A 24,236-nucleotide genomic window follows, 5' to 3' on the forward strand; every position below is an offset into this window, starting at 1 on the left:
GTTAATTTCAGAAATTACTTCTAAGGGGGTATAAAATTGGTTTATTCTAAAAAAGACTTTTGAAATTAACAATAAAATAAAGAGGGTTTTTTAGGTTTTTAAAATAACATTTATTTTTTAAGGTAAATATGTGCATATAATATGAAACTGAAAAATACAAGAAGCAAAGAACAAAGTCCTTCATAGTCACACACAGCTTACAGTTTGTAGTTCCTGCTAGGTCTCCTGTGTGTATTTACACAATTAAGCTTCCATTTTTGTGTAATTAAGATCATACAGTTATGTATCAAGCTTTTTCACATATCATGAATATTTACCATTTCAAAGTCCCAAAGCTGTATGAGTATTTTCATAAGCAAGAATACACCACACCAACTCAATCGAGAAGAAAAATACATATAATCCTGCCTTTCTTGGTGACAAAAATTTCATAAAGAACAAAAATAGCAACAGGCTTCTGTGAGTAGATAAAGATATTGACAAAGAAATTTTGCAAATTACACATGACATCAATTTTATCCTAGCACAGGAAATCATTTGGGTGCAGGCATACTGCCTGAGTTCTGCGAATGAAACTCCAATCTACTTCCTATTGATATGGTTAATAGATCCTTGCACAGATTCTATAAATCTTCTTAACAGTGGAAGCAATAGAATAATATATGATATTCAAGAAAAAGAGAAAATATGACTTTTATTGGGAGAGACCATTGCAAATGTCACAGACCAAATAGAGTTGATGGTCTAGTTATTTTTGGTTTATGTATAACTTATTTAGATATTTATATTAAGTTTATATTAGGTTTCCTTCTAGTAGGTTGCCATGAGGAATGTGACATATGTTCTATATCTTTCATTGAAGTTGAGTAAGCCTTGGGAAATCTGAGACCTATTCTCAGGCACATTTCTAACTTATGCCATTTTTTTTATCTCTTTTATGTCCTTCTCAGTATATGTTTAACAATTCCTCTAAGTCTGAAAGACCTAGAGAGCAAGGTGAAATGATATTTAGTGCTACTTGAAAAGTTTCATGGAATGCTGTGAGTGAAAAGAGGGTCAATGGGCATCAAATTCACAAGGCCATGATTCAGAGGGCATTTTTATATAGAATCAAGAGAGATATAAAATACTCTACAAATTTAAATAGTTTTGTGGAAGTGCTCCTGGTGTCATATCGCAGCGTGAACTTCTTACTAATGTTAGGTATTACCCAAAGCTATAAGGAGTTTCACTCTATTCAGAATAAGCAAACAAACAAACAGAATAACCTCAACAAATAAAAAACCCACAAATATGTGAATAGTTCACACCTCTGGTTAAAGTCACTTCCTTGTCATGGACTTCTGTGATGGACTAAGGAGGAATAATGTAGGACGGATGTTATTCTGTGTCCTTGGACAAGGTTGTTAACCTCTTGGTGTCTCAGTTTCTTCATCTGTACCATTAAGATAATAGTGCTGTACTTCATAGGACATAAGGATTGACTGGGATCATGCATGTAAAGTTATTAGAGTTGTGCCTGACACATAGAACTCAATAAATGTTAAGCTTTATTGTGTAATTTCTTATGATGATGATGAATAATATAATATTTTATGTTAAGTATAACCAAATGTATTAAATATCAAGGTAGTTAATAACTGAATTTAATATGCCAAGACTTCTTTAAGAGCCTTTGGTATTTGATCATCTTAAGAAACTGGGATTATATATGATAGAAAAGAAAACTTTAAAATGCCATTTAAAAGCAAATTTATGAAACTCTGGGACAACTAAATTACATGGTGGTATATGATATGTACTTATTCCAGATCTTTGGTACATAGAAAATTGTTATCAATAGATAGAGTAAAATCCATATTTTCTGGGAGGAGAAAATTCAGTGGATAAAACATTGCCTCTTATATATCCAATCTAATTGAAGCTTAAATAAATTTCAAATACTATCTAAGGACTCGTGAAGACTCTGAGTCAAATTTTCAGTAAATACTGAAAATTTCTACTCTTGAAAAATGAATATTACAAACTGAAGTTACTTAACTTGTGAAGACTGTATGGTTCATAAAACAGGACTCATGTTCACCTCTACAAATGGAAACCAAGAATATGGCCAATAATAAATGTTTCTCCCCTACAAAACTGCCAAGTACAGGCACAGTGCGTGCATCTGTCTCTTGTCAGGATGCAACTGCTCTTCCCTGCCTGCTCTCCAGCCTCCTACTACCCTCAAGAAGAACCATCTTCTTGATCATTCCATCATCTGCTTCTGAGACCCCTGAATGCCATTTTGGGGCCATAGTTGGCTCCTCGTGGCCAAAGAACTATGAGACCCCAGATCAGCTAGAATTGTTCCTCCAAAGTAGAAGCTGCCATCAGAGCCTGGTCAGCCTGCATCTGCGGACCTCACACACCTACCCAATCTGGGCCTCCATTTCCATGTGGAACACCATGTGGCCCTGTACAGTATGCAGCACTTCTTCGGCAAGTTAGCTGAGAAGAGAGGACACCCTGCCTCTCTTAAAGATGCAAAAGCAGCAGAGTGACCAAGCCTTTCTCCAGGAAGTTCACAAGCCATCCAAGACAAGTGGGGTGGCAGCCTGCATGCCATGAAAGCCTCGGGAGACTAGGCACACCCTGGGCTCTACCTGTATGGGTTTCCACCTCTGTGACTTCCTGGAGAACCACTTTCCAGCCCTGGAGCTGAAACTCATCCAGAAGATGGCGGCCACCTGACCAAACTCACCAAGCTGTTGGGCCCCAATCCTGGCTGAGCCGGCCTCATTTTCAAGTGTGACTAGGAGCTTCCCATGTGCCCAGTGGCCTTTGCACCGTCCTGGCCTACCTGAGCCTCTCCTTCCCACGTCAAGGTCGCTTTTTAACCACCCTGGAGCCCTCTCCCAAGCTGTTGACCAAGTAGAAGCAATAACAGAAAAAGAAAAGAGAAAAAGCCACCTGCAAAAGACTGTTAAGAAAACAAACAAAAAGAAAGGAAAGTAAATTGTCATGTTGAACAAAAATAGTCTGCTTTTAAATTTGTTTTAATTAAAATGCTCTACACATTTTCATGGTTCATAGCTACTTCTTTTTATATATGATACAAATAAGGAATTTCTACAGAAAGCTGTATCAACACTGAAGAATTGGGGCACCTGGTCTCTGTACATCTAAAATGTGTTGTTTTGCCCAGTTTTGCTGATAGTGAAATTCTTTCACAATGACTGCAAGAGTTGGCCAAGATCCAAAATAAGAGACTCTAACTCAGTGCCTAAATTCTGATCAGATTTAGTTCACAGCAACACCCATTCTGCAAAAACTAAGACATGAAAGCTGATGTTTCAAACAGCATCCTCTAACCCAACCCTTAGGAGGTGTTGGTTCCAGTCTTTCACAGTGCTGCCTGGTAACTTGCAATGGACAAGGACATAATTCCATAAAGTCTGAATGCCTAAAACCAAAAGCTTTATGCTACGGTGAGATAACTATGGTGTGGGATCGTGAAATAGAAAACAAATAATAAAAGTCAGTTTTTGATAGGAGTACTTTGCTTAGGCCTTTCTCCACTAAACATGAGACTTCTTGCTTTGTCATGTAGTCTGCTTAAAATTAAAGTTCATAAGTATTCCCTTAGGACCACAATTTTTTTGAAACCCATTATACACACTAATTTAGAATGCATGTTTAATAGGAGTAACAGGTAAAAATGACCTAAGATAATTTCTACAAGATGCTTTTCTCTTAGATATGAGTCTTGGAGGCAATCCAGTTGCGGTAGGCAGTCACTCGCATATAGACTCCTGGCTTATTGATTTTACCACATTCTGATCCCCAGCTCACTGTTCCAACAAGGTACCAAATATTTCGAAAATTGGGATAAACAAGAGGTCCTCCAGAGTCACCCTAAAGAAGACAAAGAATATTTGTCATTATGAGAATTTACTCCCAGATATTTCACTCACACAAAGTGATAAGCCCAGATGAAGTATGTGATTCATATTTCATAGAGACCATGGGAAGCTGTATGGTATAAATCCTTGCTTCACCCTTATCCATAACAATGACTAGCCAGAATATATTCCCTAGGGCTCTTTGAGGTTCTACTGAACTTTGAAGGCATGAACTGATAAGTTACAAGGTCTAGTTCTATGAGAAATCTTTGGGAGACATATGTTATTGATATACTCCAAGTATCTGAGAAAAGTACCCAGGCCCCTGGCCATGAGAAAGCTAAGAAGGTAAGAGAAGTGGGCTGGAAGTAACTGAAAACTTTCTGAGACTGATCCTTTATTGAAATATGGTTAAAAGTATGGACTGTGATGCTAGACTACCTTGTTTTGGATGTCAATCTTCCCACCTTTTAGCTGTGTGACCTTCTGCAAATTACTTTACCTTCCTCTGCCTCAGTTTCCCACCTATAAAATGATAATAATGGTAGTAACTATATCACAAGCTGTGATGAGGATTAAATGGATTAATATTTGTAAAGGACTTCAATCTGTGCTTGGTTCAGAGTAAGTCCAACGTAAGTGTTTATTAAACACAAACTTATGTTGCATGTAAGGGAGAATTACTTAAGTGCCAAAGCCAAGAGGGAGTTTGACAGGATTGTCAAAGTGCAAATTAATTGTAGTATAGAATTGTCTCCACATTGATAATTTTAAAAAAATAATAGTTATTTTAACATTACATGGTCAATGTAAATAATGTCCAGACTTACCTGGCAGGCATCAATATTTCCTTCCTGGTACCCAGCACATAGCATTGTGTCTTTCACCAAGCCGTTATATCCTTCCCTAGCATTACAGGTCTTTGTATCAATAATCTTCACAGGTGCTTTCTGAAGTAACACTGGGTATACACCTATAGGAAGTAAACATCAGCAAAAGAGCTGCTCTGAAACAGAGCAGGACGGAAAATTTGTTTTGTCCTCTGTACGTAAGTCTTGTATTTGACTCTTGCCTATTAGGATGAAAAAGCCCACTCAGTTCCCTGACTCAAATCAATTAAAAAGAAATGTTCGAAGAATAATTTGGAACAGGTTCCTAATGCTTCCTTTCTATGGCCTGATCTCTCTTCTTACATCTTTGGAACAGAATTTTCTAAATTAGTTTCTCCAGATTAGGGAATTTCCACAAACAGATTGGACTTCCAAACCAAGGAAATTTGCAAAGTCATAACTCTATTTCCTGAGAGACTCCCCTGGGAGTTCCAGGCATCCAGAGGTAAATGATGACTTTATACCTAGATCACTAATTTTTTTTAAAACCTTACACACTATGTCAAGTTTTCACTGAACTTACCATCATACGTCAGTGCTCCCCATCCTGTAACAACAACTCCTTCACCTGGTAGAAAAACCTGTGTGGCCTCAGGAAGACAAACTCGATGCACATCATTATTAAATAAAACTTTTTCAGTGAGCTCTATAATTGCAATATCATCATGATGTTCATCCCAGGTGTAGTTTTCATGAATAATAATATTTTTAACATAACGTTGCATGTAGGATGGATATACTTTGGTGCCAAAGCTGACAGTATAGTTTCTGGGATTTTGTGTCCTAAAGAAACAAAAATTATGCACTTTGTATTTATTTCAAAATAATAGAAATATGACATTAGAATTTCCTTGTTGAATAGTCCATTGGCAGTGATACAACATGATTTTTAAACTCATTTTGAAAATCCTGTTTGGGCCCCTAGACCATACACTATGTGAGGCAATAAGGATATAGAAATAAAAATAAATAAATTTAAAACAATGAAAAATAGCATAAACACAGGCAGCTATAATTGCTTAAATGGTTGTATATACAATTAGTGGGACCACGAAAGAAGAGGATTTAAATCTGCATGCTCTAGGGAACGGAAGATTCCTTAAGGAATGTGGCGTTTTGGATGAAACTATAGAGCTGAGTCATATTTGCCTAAAAGAAGAGGAGAGAGGGACAGATGTGCCAACCGGGAAGGTGGTTTGAGCAACTATAAATAGTTTGGGATGTCTGGAGTATAAAGTGATGTGAGATAAGAATCACGTCAGAAAAATATGTCATGTGACTGGTAAGGTAGGAAAGCCTTATTGGCTTACCATATAATTTTTCTCTCAAACCTTCCAGGATGCTATTGAGAATGAAAGGAAGTGATATTGATTATTAAACTGGGATAATAAGGATAAACTGGAATTGTTCCAGGGCCTTTAGTCTTCCTAGCCTTGGGCGACGTGATGAACTTACTTTCGAAAGCAGTGAGCTGCAGTCACTAGGTATTTTTCACTGATCAAAGATGCCCCACAGATGTGTTGGCCATTCTTTTTGAGACTTGCTTGCCACGGCCACTCTCCCTCCTGAGCAGCAGAACCTCCCTTGATTCTATCATATGTAGCTGACATCCTTGCTCGTCTCCCACAGCCTGTGAAACGGAGTCAGTTTTGTTTCATTGAGAATAGGAAGACACTGTTAATTGGATTACAAAGCTGACAGTGAAATGAATTATTCTTGTATGTTCTGTCTGACACTATCTTACATTTATAGGAACAAAATAACCTGTCCAGGAATCACTAGCATTCCTTGAATCACCTCCATACCTAGCATAGTACCTCGAAGACATCTCAGCACTTGGAGAATATGAAAGTTGTGGGAGTCAGATAAAGTAATGGTTAAGTCCATGAATTCTGCAACAAGACTCCGTGGTTTTAATTCTGTTCCCACCATTTACAAGCTAGTTGAATTTGGGCAAATTATTTCACTCCATTGTGCTTCAGTTTCCCCATCTCTAAAAAGAGACCGTAATAATACCTATTTTAGAATGCTTGTGAGAATTAAATAAATTATATATAAAACACTTAGAGCTGTGCCTGGCCAAGAGTAACAAATCCTGACTGTTATGTTTTAGATCATCTCATACATTTAATTAAAAAGCATATGAACTTACGGCTGTTAATAATCTTTTCAGCATTGACCTTACTGATTTCTGAAAAAGAACCAAAAGAACACGGTAAATTTAATACCTCGCATTAATCCAATGACCCAGGGGCCCATGAAGTAAGGTGGTAGGTCCAGCAGAGCAAGAAGGACCAGAAATAATCTGGAATCTCACGATAAAATGTTGATAAAAAGGAACGAACACTGGCTTATTTGAATTGTTCTTTTACTATAAGTAAATGTGTGATACGGAAATACCATCTTCATACTTCCATGTGAGAGACTTCTTTTTATTTAACTGGAATTATATTCTGCATTATCTAGAAAGTAGCCAATATCATTCTTTAGAAGAACAGGAAGTTCCTACAAGTGAACCTGATTTCTGTCAATATACAAAAATAACTTTTAGAAAAGTGATTTGTCATAATGGCAGATCCTAGGCTGTTATAGAGCATGAAAAAATAGCAAGACACATCTTTACTTACAGGAACTGTTCAAAGTCATACTACCTGCTTTAGAATAAGAAGCAACATTTTCCCCTCAGAACTAGTTTTAAGGTATGGCATTATTATGATTTCAACGTGTTTTTAATAATGAAGAATAAAAATTATTGCTCTGATATAAAACAATGACATTCATTTTTTTGAAACTATTGGGGATCAGCTTTGCGTCTGGTGCTTGTGATATGTGTTAGGGATAAAAAGATGAAAAGTAATACGCCTCACAGCTAATGCATAAACTTACCCACGAGCCTAAGAGAATTAGGATCTGCAGTCAAGGTTTGTGAGCGGTTATTTAGCATCTGACGTAAGATGTTTTCTATTCTTCTTGTTGTGCTTTCCTTCCTTGATCTGGGAGCCTTGAATATCAGCCATATATGTGCTATCACACTGTTGTCATCAGGACTGGAAACAACATAAAGGTGTCGTATGTTGCTATAAAAAAACTGCAATTCTTTCCTCATATCTCGATTTCTTCTGCTTTTTTATGGGTTTGTGCAATACTTTCACTTTACTCACAGGACTATCCATCTGTCTACCTTTACTTGGTGACAGTATGCATGCAGCTATGTTACTCAGTTTAGAGGGCAAGCAGTTCTACAAATCTGAAAAGTAGGAGAGGCCTAAGGCACAAGGTAGAAAAACTGGGATAATTTATTCATGCATCCACCAATCATTAATTGCACAAATGTTATAGACAAGTGAGTTAGGTACTATAGGGTGATGTGAGGGTGACTAAAACATGGTTCCAACCCTCAAGGAATTTCCAGATTATTAAGTGAGATAAAACATATCTACAAATGACTATAATAAATGAGGCAGAAATGGTAAGATGTGTATCTTATATGCAGATAGTCAGAGGAAGGATATGTCATTTTTTTCTTAACAGACCACAGAAATTTTCATGAAAGAAGTGACAAACCCATTGGAACTTTCAATATTTTCACCACTGTATCATCAGCAAAAAATATTCATCAGGCAGAGAAGAGGAAGAATAGCACTCCAGAATAATTGAAGAGCAATAACATTAATTAGCATTTATTGGGAATCTGCTGGGTTCCAGGTACTCTGTCATCACATTTATTATCACATTTAATCTTCACCACAACCCCGCAGCATCAATGTCAGTCTTTATTTTAAAGACAAGGAAAAATTGAGGGTCGGAGAGATTACCTAATGTGCTCAAGATTACACAGCGACTAAACTAGGATCCTGCTTCAGTACAATTGACTCTATAATCCGGGGTTTTTACACTGTGCACTGTCCCCCTGTGCCCAGACAGCCAGTTACCACAGTGTCTAGGAGATTGGGCTCAGATGGAGGAGGGTCTTTAATGCTAGCGAAACGGTAGTAGTGAAGAGAAGTTGAGTAAAACCATGCTTGAGGAAAATTAATGTGACTATCGTGTTCAGGGAAGATTTGTTTGTAATTGGGAAAGGGATGGGCAACCCAAGAGGCTAGCCAACAGCCATGTAAAAATTGTCAAGCAGTCCTGAGACTGGTGTCTGAAGTGTCATTCTTTTACTTTGAATCTCCCTAATGGATGGCCAATCTTCTGGCATATAAATCAGTAATCATTCCTAGGATGCACTCAACTCATGCAAGTTTGATTATCATAACAGGGTGTGCCAAAATAAAAAACTGCCTCTCCATCATTTCCTGTGGTCCCATGCTTTGTGTAGATACCTGAAGTTACATACATAAGAAAACAAAACAGCCTACCAGTGGTTGCAGTTTTCTCTGAGAGGTACACGGGCCCTTTAATTTTAGTCTCCCATTTCTTTCCAATACTCAAATTGAGCCCCAAGGTTAATGCTAGTTGAGAGCTTGACCTATTCTGCAATTCCACGAGTCTCATGAGTTCCAGGAGCAGAGAAAGAAGGGAGACATAGTCTGGTGGTATTCTTGAAGGTGAAAGCAACAGTTTCCTTCACTTGAAATGTGTTTATTTGCAAATATTTCCACACACGTTAACTTACGTTAACTTCTTTGACCCTGAGTACAGTTTTATTAGAGAAGCAGTGTAGGTATTATTATCAATATTTCATAGATAGGGGAGCAGACTCAAAGTGATATAATGACTTGCCCAAGGCTCTCTAGGGCACTAAGAGGTAAAGGCTGGGCTCAGGTTGTCTAACTTCCATGCTAGGCCTCCCTCTGCTTTCCCATGCTACTCCAAACCCACACACAGAGAACACAGCATAGGTATTTTACTTTTTGTTATGGTGACTAGAAGGCTTTCCTTGGCATCAAAGTCTGGTGTGAACATGCTCTTTTCTACCCTTTAAGAACTCTTAGACAGTTCTATAAGGTGTTTAACTGACTTGCAAGGAGAAAGATATGAGAAAACAAGGTCTTTATTTATGCTATTGCTAAATAAAAATGTCAGAGCATTAAACGTTGATCTTAGGGACCATCTAATGTTTGCTGGTCATAAAAACCTATGAAACCAGAGGGATACATCATCTGTAACTTATGGATTGATACGTTCTCAATATAGCTAATGAACTAAACTATAGAGCCTGATCTTTGCTTCAGTTTTATACTCAACACTTAATCTGACACTTTAGAATAATGTTGAAAATTAATAACTAATTACTTAATGACTATAACATATCAATAGACTCTTTTTACAGAGGAACTTTAAGCATAATTGTATGTATGATGGGTTGATCTCTTTTCTGTTATTGTTTGCTACTTACACCAGCGTGATGACTTGAGAATTGATATATTGTCTGTAAAGGCTAGAATTTTGAAATGCATCAACCATCTGTTAAAGAGAACATAGTCAAACATCAAATTCCAATAATATATTTATATGTCAGAAAATTAACAAATAAATATAGGAAATACTAAAAACTATTTACCTTAGTCTCGAGAATGTTGCTAAGATAGTTATTTTCTGGTGATGTCTCCCTTTCATAATTCATGTTAAATGGGATATCCAGCACTTTAAAGCTACCTTGGTAGTAGTAGGTTCTGTTTTCTGTGAGATAAAGAAATGACCCAATAATTATTTAAGTTAAATGGATTTCAAATCCAGATATAAATTACATAGTAACACCACCTAGTAAGTATTATGCTCATATTAGATTTTGGTAAATGCTGTGACTTTTCCTGGCACAGTTGATTAGATAATCTGGATATTGTGGCAACTGTTTATTAGACCAAGAATGAAGTACACATATATCAGAAAGAGGTCAGAAAGAATCACATCTTGACTGAGACACATATGACCATATACTATAAATAAGATTACTGTCTAGAATAAACAGTTCCCATACTGAATAAAAATAGTTACCATTTATTAAGTATTTACTATGTACAGTTATTTTATAAAAATGATATGAAGTGTACCCACTTTTTAGAGAAATGTAGTTTCGGAGATATTCAGTAACTTATCAAATATCATATAGCTATTAAGAAAAGCCAAGTCAAAACTTGATCTGAGTCCAAAGCCCACATTGATTCCATTATATTTCCTTCCTAATTTTTCATAGATACTAAGCTATTTGATGTATAATATATCTCACCTCTAATATGTGATATATATTAAGCATCTGGCAGTGCCTTGCATATGACAAGCACTAAATAAATGTTAATATTAGTTTGCAATATGATCATTGCCTTTGAAAGTCATCTTCGGAAGAGACAGGCTCAATATGTATGAAATTATTACTAATGAAGTACTAATAAGCTATTAATTGAGTGATATAGTTAAATGTTCAACTACGAGTCCTACATGAATGCAGAGAAGAGAGATACTATACTTAAAATAAAATATGATCTGTCATTGTAAATGCAGTGAAAATATTTTACAATGAGAAAGGTGATGGGAAAAAAGTCAGAAAGTTCTAAACAAAATGCTGAAATGGGTTGATTATAAATAGTAATTTGTAAATGAAAATTATTAATTGTAATTAATTTGTCTGTAAGTTATGGATCTTTTACTATAGAGACCAAGCTTTGCAATGGCAGTTTATTAGGTTTTACAATAAGTAGCAAAAAATAGACCTTGAAATGATTCAACTCTGTTTTTCATAATTTAATACTCACAATGTATCCTTCAGTTCTTCAATTAGATTCCTAAATATTTCTACCTATTACAGCAATTAGACAGCTATCAATATTCCTCAATGTAAAAAAAAAAAAACAGTTTGGCAAGATACGGACAATTTTTATTACTGGAACACTTTTTGCAGAGCCAGTGAATAAAGTGCATATGTAATGGGTAAGACATTTAAGACTAACCAACCATACTCTGGAACAAGTAAATCAACTCTTAAGTATCTTATTTTTAATTTAATTGTATGTAGCAATCCTAATGGGTTACTGGGATTGCTCACTATGCTGAGGCCACTGGGAATACAATTATTGTACTCTGTTGATACCTGATGAGATGAAAATAACCCTTTGGGATGGGATATCAATAAGTCATGATTTATATTCCCATCTCTATAGGTGATTCAAATGCCAATAGGAATTGATAAAGATGGATAAAGGGCAGAAAGAAGGAAATTGTTTTACAACTTTTCCATGACTTGCTACTTATAACTTATTTCTTTAAAGAAAACTTACACAAACACATGATATGTTCATTTTTGTTTGTTTGTTTGTACTAAGAGTGTTCTCTAGGTGCAATAACAGAGTTTAAGCATGAATTATGATAACACATATTTAAAGGTGGCAGAGTATAAGCACTTCTTCTACATTGTCCTGCTTCTATGCCCTGGCAGGGGTGCGGAGAAAGACAAGGGTAAAGGGCTCAATTCCAAGGAAAATAAGAAAACAGCCACAACTCCAAACTAAAACCTATGAAGCAAACATGCCAAAAGCTGTGAAATATACACTAAGCTAAGGAATGACATAGATCAGAGATACATCTTCTCACAAGTTGTGTTAAATGAAGATTTTCTAAAAGTTCTCAATGATTCCATGATTTGAGTAATAAGACTTCAGGTTCTGGAAAAAGATAAGGAATATTTGTGGAGACACCTATTTGACCCTGCAGCATGTCAGCAGTGAAAATAGAAGTGAAACCATACTACTGTGCCATTTTTATTATATCTGATCCAATTTCCCAGCTGAGGCAACCTGCTAGAAGTAAGCCAGGGTAGAGGAAGGAACAAGTTGGCATCACTGTATCATAATTTAGAGAGTCTGAGAATTAAGGAGCTTTCCTCAATGCCTCCCTAGCTTCTTAATTATTAAAAACTGAAGGTAAATGTGCCCTGGTAATAAAGACAATAACAGACTGGATAAGAGAATGTTTGAGAGGACAAACCAAAGTATAAGTTGCAAACTCCCTTAGTGTATGAGCCAACCCTAGACTCGCTTCCCACAGTGCTCCTTAGAAAACGATCTCACCCAAATCAAAAAGAGTAAATAATGATTACAATGGAACCAATAGGGAGTTTGTACATAGATGCTGAAGGGGAGAAAAGCCAAAGGAGGAAAAATATAAATAAATATTAAAGGAGGAATTATCAAGGTAACAGAGGAAGAGTTTCAACTACTACTTCTTATTGTCTTCAAAATATTGTAGAATAAAGAGCTCAAAATATACAACAATTTAATGATGAAGAAAATCTGGAGAATTCAGTAAAGAAATGAAAGAGGAAAGTAAGACTATAACATATGAAAGCCACACTGGAAACAACAGATATAGATTTAAAATGTTGTGCTATGGAAGACAGGCTTGAGCAAAACAAGCAAATGGAAATGGAAATGGAAACCAGTATAAAATTATTATTGAGGGAATAAACAATGTGAGAGGCAAAGGTGATCCAACAAATGCATAATTGATATTCCTGACAAAAGAATTGAATAAATGAATTTGAATCTGTAGTTTAAAAGGGCTTGTTGTGTTCTAAGAAAAAATGATACATTATGACCACGAGGCTAAGACAGACTAGATGTGATGAATCCAAAGGATAAAAAGTATTGCAATGGGGGCAGTAAAAATTTGTGCCATTTTAAACCAAAGATCCCTGAATGGCATCAGGCACTTCTGGAAGTAGAATTGAAAGTGTGATTAAAAATAGGAAGATTGGTTGAAACAGCTAGATCCCAGTGTCTTACCCAACTGCTGTTTTTAGATCAGAGAAACTGAGACACAATTGAGGGCAGGTACATCGTACCCAAAATTTATATGCTGGATTTCTGCCCTCCCTTCCCCCCCACAACTTGACTACAGAAAGCCAGAAGCCCAGAATACCTCCACTGGACAAAACAAGGGAAACGTTTTTTCTCATCTGGGAATTCTTACCAATCCCAGAGCAAAAACCTAAGTATACTGATAATTTGGGTTCTCTCAAGAAAACAACCTAGATAGAATGATCTATATTAAAAGTCATTGTCAACAGACACTCCTTTCATAGACAGCTTCCAGTCAGCTTTTTAATCCCCAATCTTAAATGTCAGCAGACACTAAAAGATGAACATATATTTGACAAAGTTATCTAATATGAAATACAGTTGACCCTTGAACAGCATGGGTTTGGACTGTGCAGATCCATTTATATGCAAATTATTTTCAATAAATACCTGTACTGTTTTTGATCTGCAGTTGGAAATCTGCTGTTGTGGAAGGCCAATTTGTGCTATGAATTTCAGACTTGCCAACTTCACAATTGTGTATGCATTAATCTCTACAATTTCAAGATTGGGGATTAAAGAGCTGACTGGAAGCTGTTTATGAAAGGAGTGTCTGTTGACAATAACTTTTAATATACGCCGTTCTATCTAGGTTGTTTTGTTGCGATAACTCTAATTATCAGTATACTTAAAAAAGAAAGAAAGAAAGAAAGAAAGAAAGAAAGAAAGAAAGAAAGAAAGAAAGAAAGAAAGAAAGTCAAAATATTATGTAAATGAACATGATAATATATATTATCTAAATAGCTAGGTAATAAAGAATATATTTTAGCAATTAAATATATAACAGGAACAAATAATTCAATAGGATTGGAAAATAAATTTGAGAAAATGACCAAGAGAGTGATTTAAAAAAAAAACAAAAAAACTAAGAGTAGAAAACAAAAAGATAAATATACATAAATTAGAGGCAACATTTAGGTAGTCCAATATCCAAATTATAGGATCTCCAAAGAGAGAGAGAAAGAGGACAGAAAATTATCAAAGACACAATCTAAAATAAATTTCAGGAGCTAAAGTATATGAGTTTCTAGATTGAAAGCATAATGGATAAAAATAAGATATAGACAATGTCACATTACTAACTGCCAGCATAATGGATGAAAATAAGATCCACACTATGTTACATTACCATGATATTTCAAAACACTGAGTACAAAGAAAAAGATCCAGGAAGGTTTCAGACGTTCAGGGAGAAATTTTATTCAGAAGTTCTAGAATCAAAATGACATCAGACTTCTTGACAGAAACTTTGAAAGCAAAAGGACAATAAAGCTTTATCTTCAAAATTCAGAGGGAAAATTTTTTTTCCAATTCAGAATTCTATACTATTAATTAAGGTTAAGAGTAGACATTCAAGTTGCCAAAAATGTATACTTCTTACAAAGCTCCTAGGATATACATTTCACCACAACTGAGTGAATAAAATAATTAAAAGGAAATACGGAATGCAATCATTACGAAATTAAGTCCAACCTACTGCCAGAAAATGAACCAGGAGACAATTGAAAGTCATCCCCAAAATGTTGCTGAAGGGAAATCTCAAATCAAGACCTATGTAGCCAGGGTGTGAATGAGTATGGAATTCTCATCTTGCATAGTAGAAAGTGAATAGATAACACCAATAACTGAAAAATTAGGATATAACGATATTACAAATCAACTTAAAGAGTTGAAAGTGGTGGCCTCTGAGAAACGGGACATAGGGAGGAGCTGCATTTTTCATAAAAAGTTCTGCCAATTTGACTCTTTAAATTATGAGTACGTATAGCTTTGTAGGAAAAAAAAAATCCAAACATGACGAAGTCACAGAAAAAGCGTTGATGATGACCACATCCTCCATTTAATATATGCATATTCAAAATTTAAAAACTGTAGTGATTATGATTACAAACCAGAATGAAGTGTTATAAACTTTGATAATTGACAAAGAATAATATTGTTAATAAACTATGGGGAAGTGTGGGAGAAAAATGAGAAGTATAAGTATGCTGATTTTCTTGTCTTTCATAGCAGGATATAAATATGATTATGTCTAAAGTTAAAACATATTTTTTTAAAAACAACTCCAACTTATGTTTCCAAAGTCTTTTTTAATCCATGTTAAAGGGATTTTTTATTAATGTTTTTGTTATAAGGAAAAATTAGTCAAAATTAAATATTCTTTGGTTTCTCTTCTTCACATAAAGTAAGTGTAATACCTTAATTATAAAGTGACATATATAATACCATCTTGATAGAGTACTTTTGTATCTATCAATTATCGATCTATGTATTCATATCTCTATATGGCATATATTTTTACCTGTGTATATTCAAAACAATGTTTATGATAAAGTGTTTGGTAAATGTTAATGTTTATTTCTGGGATCTCCCAAAATCCCAGAAATAAGAATTTTAAAGGGAGATAATTCATTACTTGTCACTGTCACTTTTTCTTTTGTAGAAATGGAAATAAAGTTTACAACAAACTGAAATAAATAGAAATGTATTCTTTACCAACCTATTGCCAAAAAATGAACCAGGAGACCAATAGTTATTCCCAGGATTGCCAACACTCCAAACACAATGAGGGCAATCATCCATAGTGGCAAAGATGTACGAGAAGTTCTGATTGGTCTGCAAGTAAAAGGCATAAATATGAAGGATACATCAGAAAAAGCAGTCATTCCAAATCTTTATTTCTTTCCTCTTGCTCACTCTTAGAAACTCCACAATTTAGGCAAAATAGCAAAAGACATGGAGAGAGAGAGAGAGAGAGAGAGAGAGAGAGAGAGAGAGAGAGAGAAAGAAGGAGGGAAAGAAGGAAGGAAGGGAGGGAGAGAGGGAGGGAGGGAGGGAAGGAGGGAGGAAGAAAGGAAGCAAGGAAGCAAGGAAGGAAGGAAGGAAAGGAGGAGGGGAAAAAGGAGAGAGGGAGCGAGGGACAGATGACTGGAAGAAAAAAATTCATGAGCTTACCTGAAAGTTTATGATCAAACCTCTGTGGATCGTGCTATGAAATTATTTTTCAGGAGTCTAAGAGTTGGTGCCAAGTTATCTATACTTAGCATCTAGCTCCCTCCCATAATCAATGGGTAGTGACAGAGTTAGTTAGTATCAATAAATGAAGAACTTGCCAGGCTGGGAGGAAAGAGGAGTGGGGAATGAAAATGTCTCAGAAGTTCTTTATGCCTAAGCCTATCATAAATTTTTAAATGTATGATCATGAGCCTATATTATTTGTTATGTCCTTGTTATATACAAAGAACACACACAAAAATGAAGTGCTATGTTGGGTCAGAGTAGTGTCCATCTCTCTTACTAGCTTGTTTATGGCTGTGGTTTAAAGGGATGTTTTATAGATGTGCATGCTATGATCAATCTGCAATAAATAATTTAGGTATTTTCACTGTGTGTCATTTATACAGCAAATACATGTTGAGAGCCTCTGCCTAAGTTGAAACAGGGATTTGTGGGAACTTTCCAGACAAAGAGGCATGGAAAGACATGTAGGTAGAGGGAACAATATACCATGCTCAATGAAAGGACAGCAATTCAATTTTTGTGCAGCAAACTGTGAGCCATGTATTGGCCAAAAATGAAGTTAGAGAGTGTAATGGTTAATTTTACATGTTAACTTTGGCTAGGCTATGGTGCCTAGCCATAGGCACCAGTTGTTTGGTCAAACACTGTTTGACATGTTGCTGTGAAGGTATTCTGTAACTGTGATAAACGTTTATAATCAGGGACTTTAAGTAAAGTATACCCACGATAATGTGGGTGGTATTCATCCAATCAGATGAAGGACTTAAGAGCTGAAACTGAGGTTTCTGGGAGAAAAAGGAATTCTGCTATGGAATATAACATAAAAATCCTGCTTGATTTTCCAGCCTGCCAATTTGTGCTATGAATTTCAGACTTGCCAACTTCACAATTGTGTGAAGCAATTCCTTAAAATAAAATCTCTCTCTCAATCTCCAGGTAGATAGATGATACATAGATGATAGGTAGGTAGGTAGGTAGATAGATAGATAGATAGATAGATAGATAGATAGATAGATAGATAGATAGATAGATACTATTGGTTATAGTATATCATATATATCTATATGCCCATGAATTTATGTCTATCTATCATCTATTAGAGATCTTACTGGTTGTGTTTTTGTGGAGAATCCTGACTTACAGACAAAGACGCACTAACAAGAAGGACTTTTGATGCCACACAAAGATGTTGAGATTTTTGTCTTAAAAATTGGGACTCCTCCAAGTATGATTAGAGGATCATCTTAATCAGAATCACCTGGAAGTTCTAATTAAATATGCAGACTATCATATCCTACCTCAGATCTACTGAATTCAAATTCCTAAAAAGGCCAAATAGTTTGCACTTTAACACTCTGGTGATGCAGATTCTCACTTAGTAAGTAGTGTGATGTCTTAAGGAAATCACATCTATCTTTCATCTAGCCACATCACATTGTCAAGTTTTTCAGATTAAAAGTAGCATCAGGGGCAGTGTGTATTATGTATTTGATCTCAGATAAAAAATAAATTGGGTTGATGCTTTCAGGAGAACAAGAATTTTTTTATTTTTTAAATCCATCCTCTATTGATTTTTTTCACTCTGTTTTAAAACTATTTCATGCTTCTTTTTCCTCAAACCTTCAGTACCACCCACCCCATTCTTAGTCTTAGCTGATAACCTTACTTCCTAGCCCACTGAGAAAATGGTAGGCATCAGAAAAGAATATTTACAATGCCATTATCACATTTGTGAACTTCTCTTCATTTGTACCCCACACTCTGCTCTTTTTCCATGTTTCTATTAATTAACTGTGACTCTGTCCTAGGCCAACCTCTCCACCATTTCATCTTACTTTCCAACCTATGTTTCTAATCTATGTGCCAGTCATTTCAAATTACTCAGAGTTCCACGCTCAACCAGACTCTTTCATGACTCCATGTCTTTGCACATTCTGGTCCTTTTGCCTAAAATATCTGCCTCAAGTCTGCCCAGTGAGCTTCCACTCAAACTTTATCACTGAATTCTGTCATCTCATTTTCTCTGAAGTCTCCCATGGCCCAGCCAATTATGGGTCTACATTGAAAATAATTTTTGTTTCTACATGGAAGTCTTTTTACCTCTAGTTTTGACCATGTTATCACCTGGGGCCATGTCATTATTTGTTGTGTTATATATACCCAGAGCCTAGTGTGGTGTCTAGCATCTTATAGATCAAGCATGTTGAGGAGTGAATGAATGAATCAAGGGCTATTAAGGACAGTAATAAAAGAAAATGATGGTAGTAATAAAAGAAAATGATGGATTTAAGAAAATTTAGTGTAGAATATTTGTCAGAACTTGGTAATTTAGTTAGCTATATTGGTAAAGGATGGGAATATGTTAAAGATGATGCAAGAGTTTACCTTGAGAAGTAAAAGAGAATAAAATGAAGCCTAGAAGAGATAACTTGTGGAGGAAATGGTAAATATTTTATATCTTGAGTTTGAGAGACATTTAAATTTCCAATACACAACTGGAGATATCAGACTGGTAGTTAACTGAGGAAACATAACTGGGATGTCAACATAGGAGTCATCCCAAAACAGGGAAGAAACAAAGATGTGAAACTATATTAATATATTATAGTACATGTTGTATAAAATATTGTACAGAAGTGATACTTCTCTTTCTAAGACAAACTTATGTTTCCATTGTAATTATAACTAATTTATCTCATTTTTTCATACCTTTCCTAAATTTCCAAGTCTTACTGTTTGATATCTCTCAAAAGATTTTAAACTCTCAGTACATATTTATTAACTATCAAATTCAAAATATAGTTCACCTTTCTTTGAAGGGTAAGCACTTACCTCATTTCATAAGCATTTAGCCCCACCAAAACTACTTTGTTCACTTCTTGTTTCTTTAATCTGCCCCACACCCTTTCTTTACTTTTCTGTCTCCCATGAACTCTTACTAATTACTTTATATTTATACATTTCATGTTTGACTAGTTTTATTTTTAAAGCTTTACCTCAGAACAGGACTTCATAAAGATTTGGGCAAATTTTTCCCTAAATCAACAAGTTGTTTTAAGAACTCGTATTCTTTTCAGTATAGAAATAAATCTAAGTCTATTAAAACTCAATCAAATAAGACGTTTTAGACTTCATCCAGACACAATGGTTTGAAAGTAGAGAACTGAAATGAAACTCAAGAGTAAAATTAAGCCTAGAATAGGTGGGGAGGAAATGATAAATATTTTATATCTTGAGTTTGAGAGTAATTTAAATTTCCAGTACACAACTGGAGACATCAGATATCAGAATTTATTTTTAATTGATCTTTATTGAAAACACTGTAGAATTTTACATTTACAATTCCTATCCTCCTTTTCCCTTTTGATTATTGCTTGTCACTATCTCAGATGCTACTCTGGGTTGTAGCAACCTTTTACTCATAACCTGAAGATCTTACAAACCATGGTGTAGATTAAATAGCTGCTTAAAAATGACAGACTTCCCAGGCAGAAAAATCACTCAGCTATTTCGCCAATATTTTTGGTAGTCCATACTACAAATTCTCCTGAAAAGTCATGTAAAGGGAATTACCAGAAAAGGATCCAGATTATTCATTTGATTTTGCTATTAAAAAAACCTCTGACCATGAACTCTCAGTGCTACCTTGACAAGAATCTAAACACAGCTTTCTTTCTTTTACAACCCAGAGAAGTACCTGAGCTGGTGACAAGCAATAATCAAAATGGAAAAAGAGGAATTGTAAATGTAAAATTCTACAGTGTTTTCAACCCATTCCATCCTATAGGAATACCATAAAAAAATTAAAATTGATAAAATGTGGTTTTGAAGTCTTGATTTCTACTTCTAGTGTTCTTTCCTTCCTCTTGGCTGTTTGTCATTCGGGCAGCCAAATGCAAACATTGGATTGACTAAAGTCTCCTCAAATGCAGCTGCAAAAGCAACCATGTTGCCAAATCCCTCCCAGCCCTTCTGAGCAACCAGATAAATGCCTCACTCTGAGAAGCTAACCAATGAATTAGTGCTTGAATTTTCCCTAGGTAATTTGGAGTGCTTAGAAACAGTGGCTTTAATCCTTTGAAGTCATTCAGGTTAGGACTGCACACAAGTGTCAAAATGTTGAAGGAGAAGGAGGAGGTGCCCCATAAATAAAAAGAAAATCATCCACCCAGCATTAAAGTGATGACTATCTTATAGGCAAAACAAAACAATCATACTGTTTCCTCTTCACTTTTAAAGGTGAGTAATGATTCTTCACCGATAGATCGGAGACGTGGCTAACAGGGAAACGGCAGGGTTATAATATAATATCTTTAATAAAAAAATTACACAACCATAAATTATTTAGTTCAAGACAAAAATGTTCTTGTATATTCTGTCACAGTGAATACACTTTTTCTAATAATGTTTTACATGAATACTGATACTGTGAAAATGCGTGTGTGTGTCTTAAAGAGCGCAACTATTGACTCAATGTACACATTTTAAAATATATATTTGTATAAATCACGTGTTTATATTTCACAGTTGTCTGAACATTAAATATTTTATGATTAGGTTCTCTGAATTTTACTGTTTTGCATATGAGTATATTTTGATGAAAACACCATATGAGCTAAAAGTACAGTTTTAGAATGGCATTAATGATCATTAACATAATAATTATCTAGTTAGGTACTTTAAAAATAAACAGCACATGTCTATGCATAATTAAACTCTTCTAGTTTATCAACATTTTACAGATAAAAATACATTGTTGTATATATGATTCTATAGAAAACACCTATGAATCAATGATACTGTTAAAATTCAAGAAAATATTCATGGAAGCACTTTAGAAAGCACAAGATGTTTAAAAAATACAAGGGAGTCATAATCATGATCACCACCAAGAACAATTTAACATTTGATTTATAAGAGCAAAAAATTTTCTCTCTGCTTCCTCCTCTCCACCTTACAATAATCACACATTCGTATTATTTTTCATTCACAGGATGTCAAGCCGCATGTCACCTTTCTGAAGCACTCCCCAAATCACTGCATAAAACTACAGATTCCAGACACAAATGCACGTATGTGGTAGAGTTGTCTCCATGCTGGAAATTTAAAATGCTGTGGAGGAATTACAAATTCCTCCTAAACTCAGTTATTTTACTGCAACTTTTGGGTGGGAGTCAGTAGGGAAATAGTGTTACTTCTATTTATGTCAGAATTTTAGGCAAGCCAATCTCCACTTACCTATACATAATGTGCTGATATTTCGGCTGTTGGTATCATAAAGATAAAGAAAACTTCTTCACTTCTTTTGTCCTGATCAGTGGTTCTCAGGTAAATGTGCTAACCACAATGAGACTTGGGATTTTAAGGGTTGGGTGCAATAGCAGAAGGTAATTAATGGCAAACTTGTTTAACAAGTGTTGGTGACAGCTGTGGATCTGTGGTTTAAAGGAAGAACTGAAAAGTCCTCTTTGAGTTGGATGTTTAGAAAAACACAGTAGACGTAACCTGGATTGGTCACCTGAGAGGTCCACCCAAGAAATAGGACCACAGATTTGTGAATCAGTATTCTGACTCAGATTCCATTCATCGCTGTAATGACACAGAGCTTCTCCTCAGTGAAACCAACTGTACCCATAAGAGCAGTCTCTGAAAATGACTTAAATAGAAGTTGGTTTTTTTTTGATACAATAATTCTGCTACAGCATTATTCATTGGTAGCATGCTTAACCTAAAAATTCTTATGTAGGAATGGGATGACGGAGGTAGGTTTTGGTGTAATAAATTCAGTTCTATTTTGGTAATTCTTTATAAGAAAAGGAACTAATTGACATAGTCAAGAGTTGTTTATTAAGTGAATGTGGATTAAGTTTTTGGGTAACACAAAATTTTTACAAAAACCAAAAATAAAGAGGTTATTTAGACATTTTGGATACAAATATCTAGATTTATTTTTTTTTCAGTTATAGTTGACATTCAATATTATTTTATATTAGTTTCAGGTATGCAACATAGTGGTTAGGCATTTATATAATTTATTCAATGATCCCCCTGATTAGTCTAGTACCCACCTGGCACTATACATAGTTGTTGCAACATTATTAACTATATTCTCTATGTCGTAGTTTACATCCCTGTTACTATTTTGTGACTACCAATTTGTATTTCTTAATCCCTTCACCTTTTTCACTCAGTCCTCCAACCCCTCTCCCATCTGGCAACCATGAATTTGTTATCTATGGGTTTGTTTCTGTTTTGTTTGTTCATTTATTTTGTTCTTTAGATTCCACATATAAGTGAGATCATATGGGGTTTGTCTTTCTTAGCATGATTTATTTCACTTAGCATAATACCATCTAGGTCCATCCATGTTGTTGAAAATTGTAGTATTCATTCTTTTTTGTGGCAGAGTAATACTCCGTTGTATATATGTACCACTTCTTCTTTACCCAATCATCTATTAATGGGCACTTGGGTTGCTACTATACCTTGGCTATTGAAATAGTGCTGTGATGAATACAAGGGTGCATACATCTCTTCAAATTAGTGTTTTGGATTTCTTCGGATAAATACCCAGAAGTGGAATTGCTGGTCATAAGGTAATTCTCTTTTTAATTTTTTGAGACACTTCCAAACTGTTTTTGTTAGTGGTTGCACCAATGTGCAATCCCACCAACAGTGCATAAGGGTTTCCTTCTCTCCACATCCTCAGCAATACTTGTTTGTTAATTTATTGATGATGGCCATTCTGCAGATGTGAAGTGATGTCTCATTTTAATTTGCATTTATCTGATGATTAATGATGTTGAACATCTTTTCATATGTCTATTGTCTGTGTCGATCCTCTTTGGAGAAATGTTTATTGAGATCCTCTGCCGATTTTTATAATGGGACTGTTTGTTTTTTTGGTGTTGAGTTGTATGAGTTCTTTATAAATTTTGGATATTATGCCCTTATCAGATATATCACTGGCAAATATCTTCTCTCTTTAAGTAGGCTCTCTTTTCATTTTGTTGGTGGTTTCCTTTGCTGTGGAAAAACTTTTTAGTTTGATGTAGTCCCATTTGTTTATTTTTGTCTTTTGTTTACCTTTCCCAATGAGACATATCCAAAAAATATTCCTAAAAGCAATGTCAGAGAGTTTACTGCCTATGTTTTCTTTTACGAGTTTTTATGGTTTCGGGTCTTACATTTACATCTTTAACTCATTTTGAGCTTATTCTTACATGTGGCATTAGAAGGGGTCCAGTTTCTTTTCTTTTTTCACATGTATCTGTCCAGTTTTCCCAACACCATTTATTGAAAAGACTGTCTTTACTCTACTGTATATTCTTGCCTCCTTTGTCATCGATTAAATGACCATATGGGTTTATTTCTGGACACTCTGTTCTGTTCCATTGATCTATGTGTCTGTTTTTATGCCAGTACCATGCTGTTTTGATTACTATAGACTTGTAATATAGTTTGATATCAGATAGTGTGATACCTCCAATTTTATACTCCTTTCTCAAGATTGCTTTGGATATTTGAGGTTTTTTGTTGTTCCATATTAATTTTAAGATTATTTATTCTAGTTCTGTGAAAAAAGTCATAGACATTTTGATAGGGATTGCATTGAATCTATAGATTGCTTTGGGTAGTATGGA

General features: G+C 35.1%; 1 protein-coding gene across 1 annotated transcript; it reads right to left on the reverse strand.

The window, feature by feature from the left end:
- Window positions 1–3,735: 3,735 nt before the first annotated feature.
- On the reverse strand, window positions 3,736–19,430 carry LOC109436813 (transmembrane protease serine 11B-like protein). Its single transcript, XM_019715639.3, has 10 exons — window positions 19,426–19,430; window positions 16,073–16,188; window positions 10,284–10,402; window positions 10,119–10,186; window positions 7,661–7,821; window positions 6,927–6,965; window positions 6,230–6,404; window positions 5,298–5,557; window positions 4,715–4,857; window positions 3,736–3,897 (listed from the first exon to the last, which is right to left on the reverse strand). The coding sequence occupies exons 1-10, from the start codon at window positions 19,428–19,430 to the stop codon at window positions 3,736–3,738; spliced, it is 1,248 nt and encodes a 415-aa protein (XP_019571198.3).
- Window positions 19,431–24,236: the final 4,806 nt, after the last annotated feature.

Source organism: Rhinolophus sinicus, chromosome 1, assembly GCF_057876585.1.
Source record: "Rhinolophus sinicus isolate RSI-liver-muscle chromosome 1, RSI-T2T, whole genome shotgun sequence".
NCBI classification, from domain to species: domain Eukaryota; kingdom Metazoa; phylum Chordata; class Mammalia; order Chiroptera; family Rhinolophidae; genus Rhinolophus; species Rhinolophus sinicus.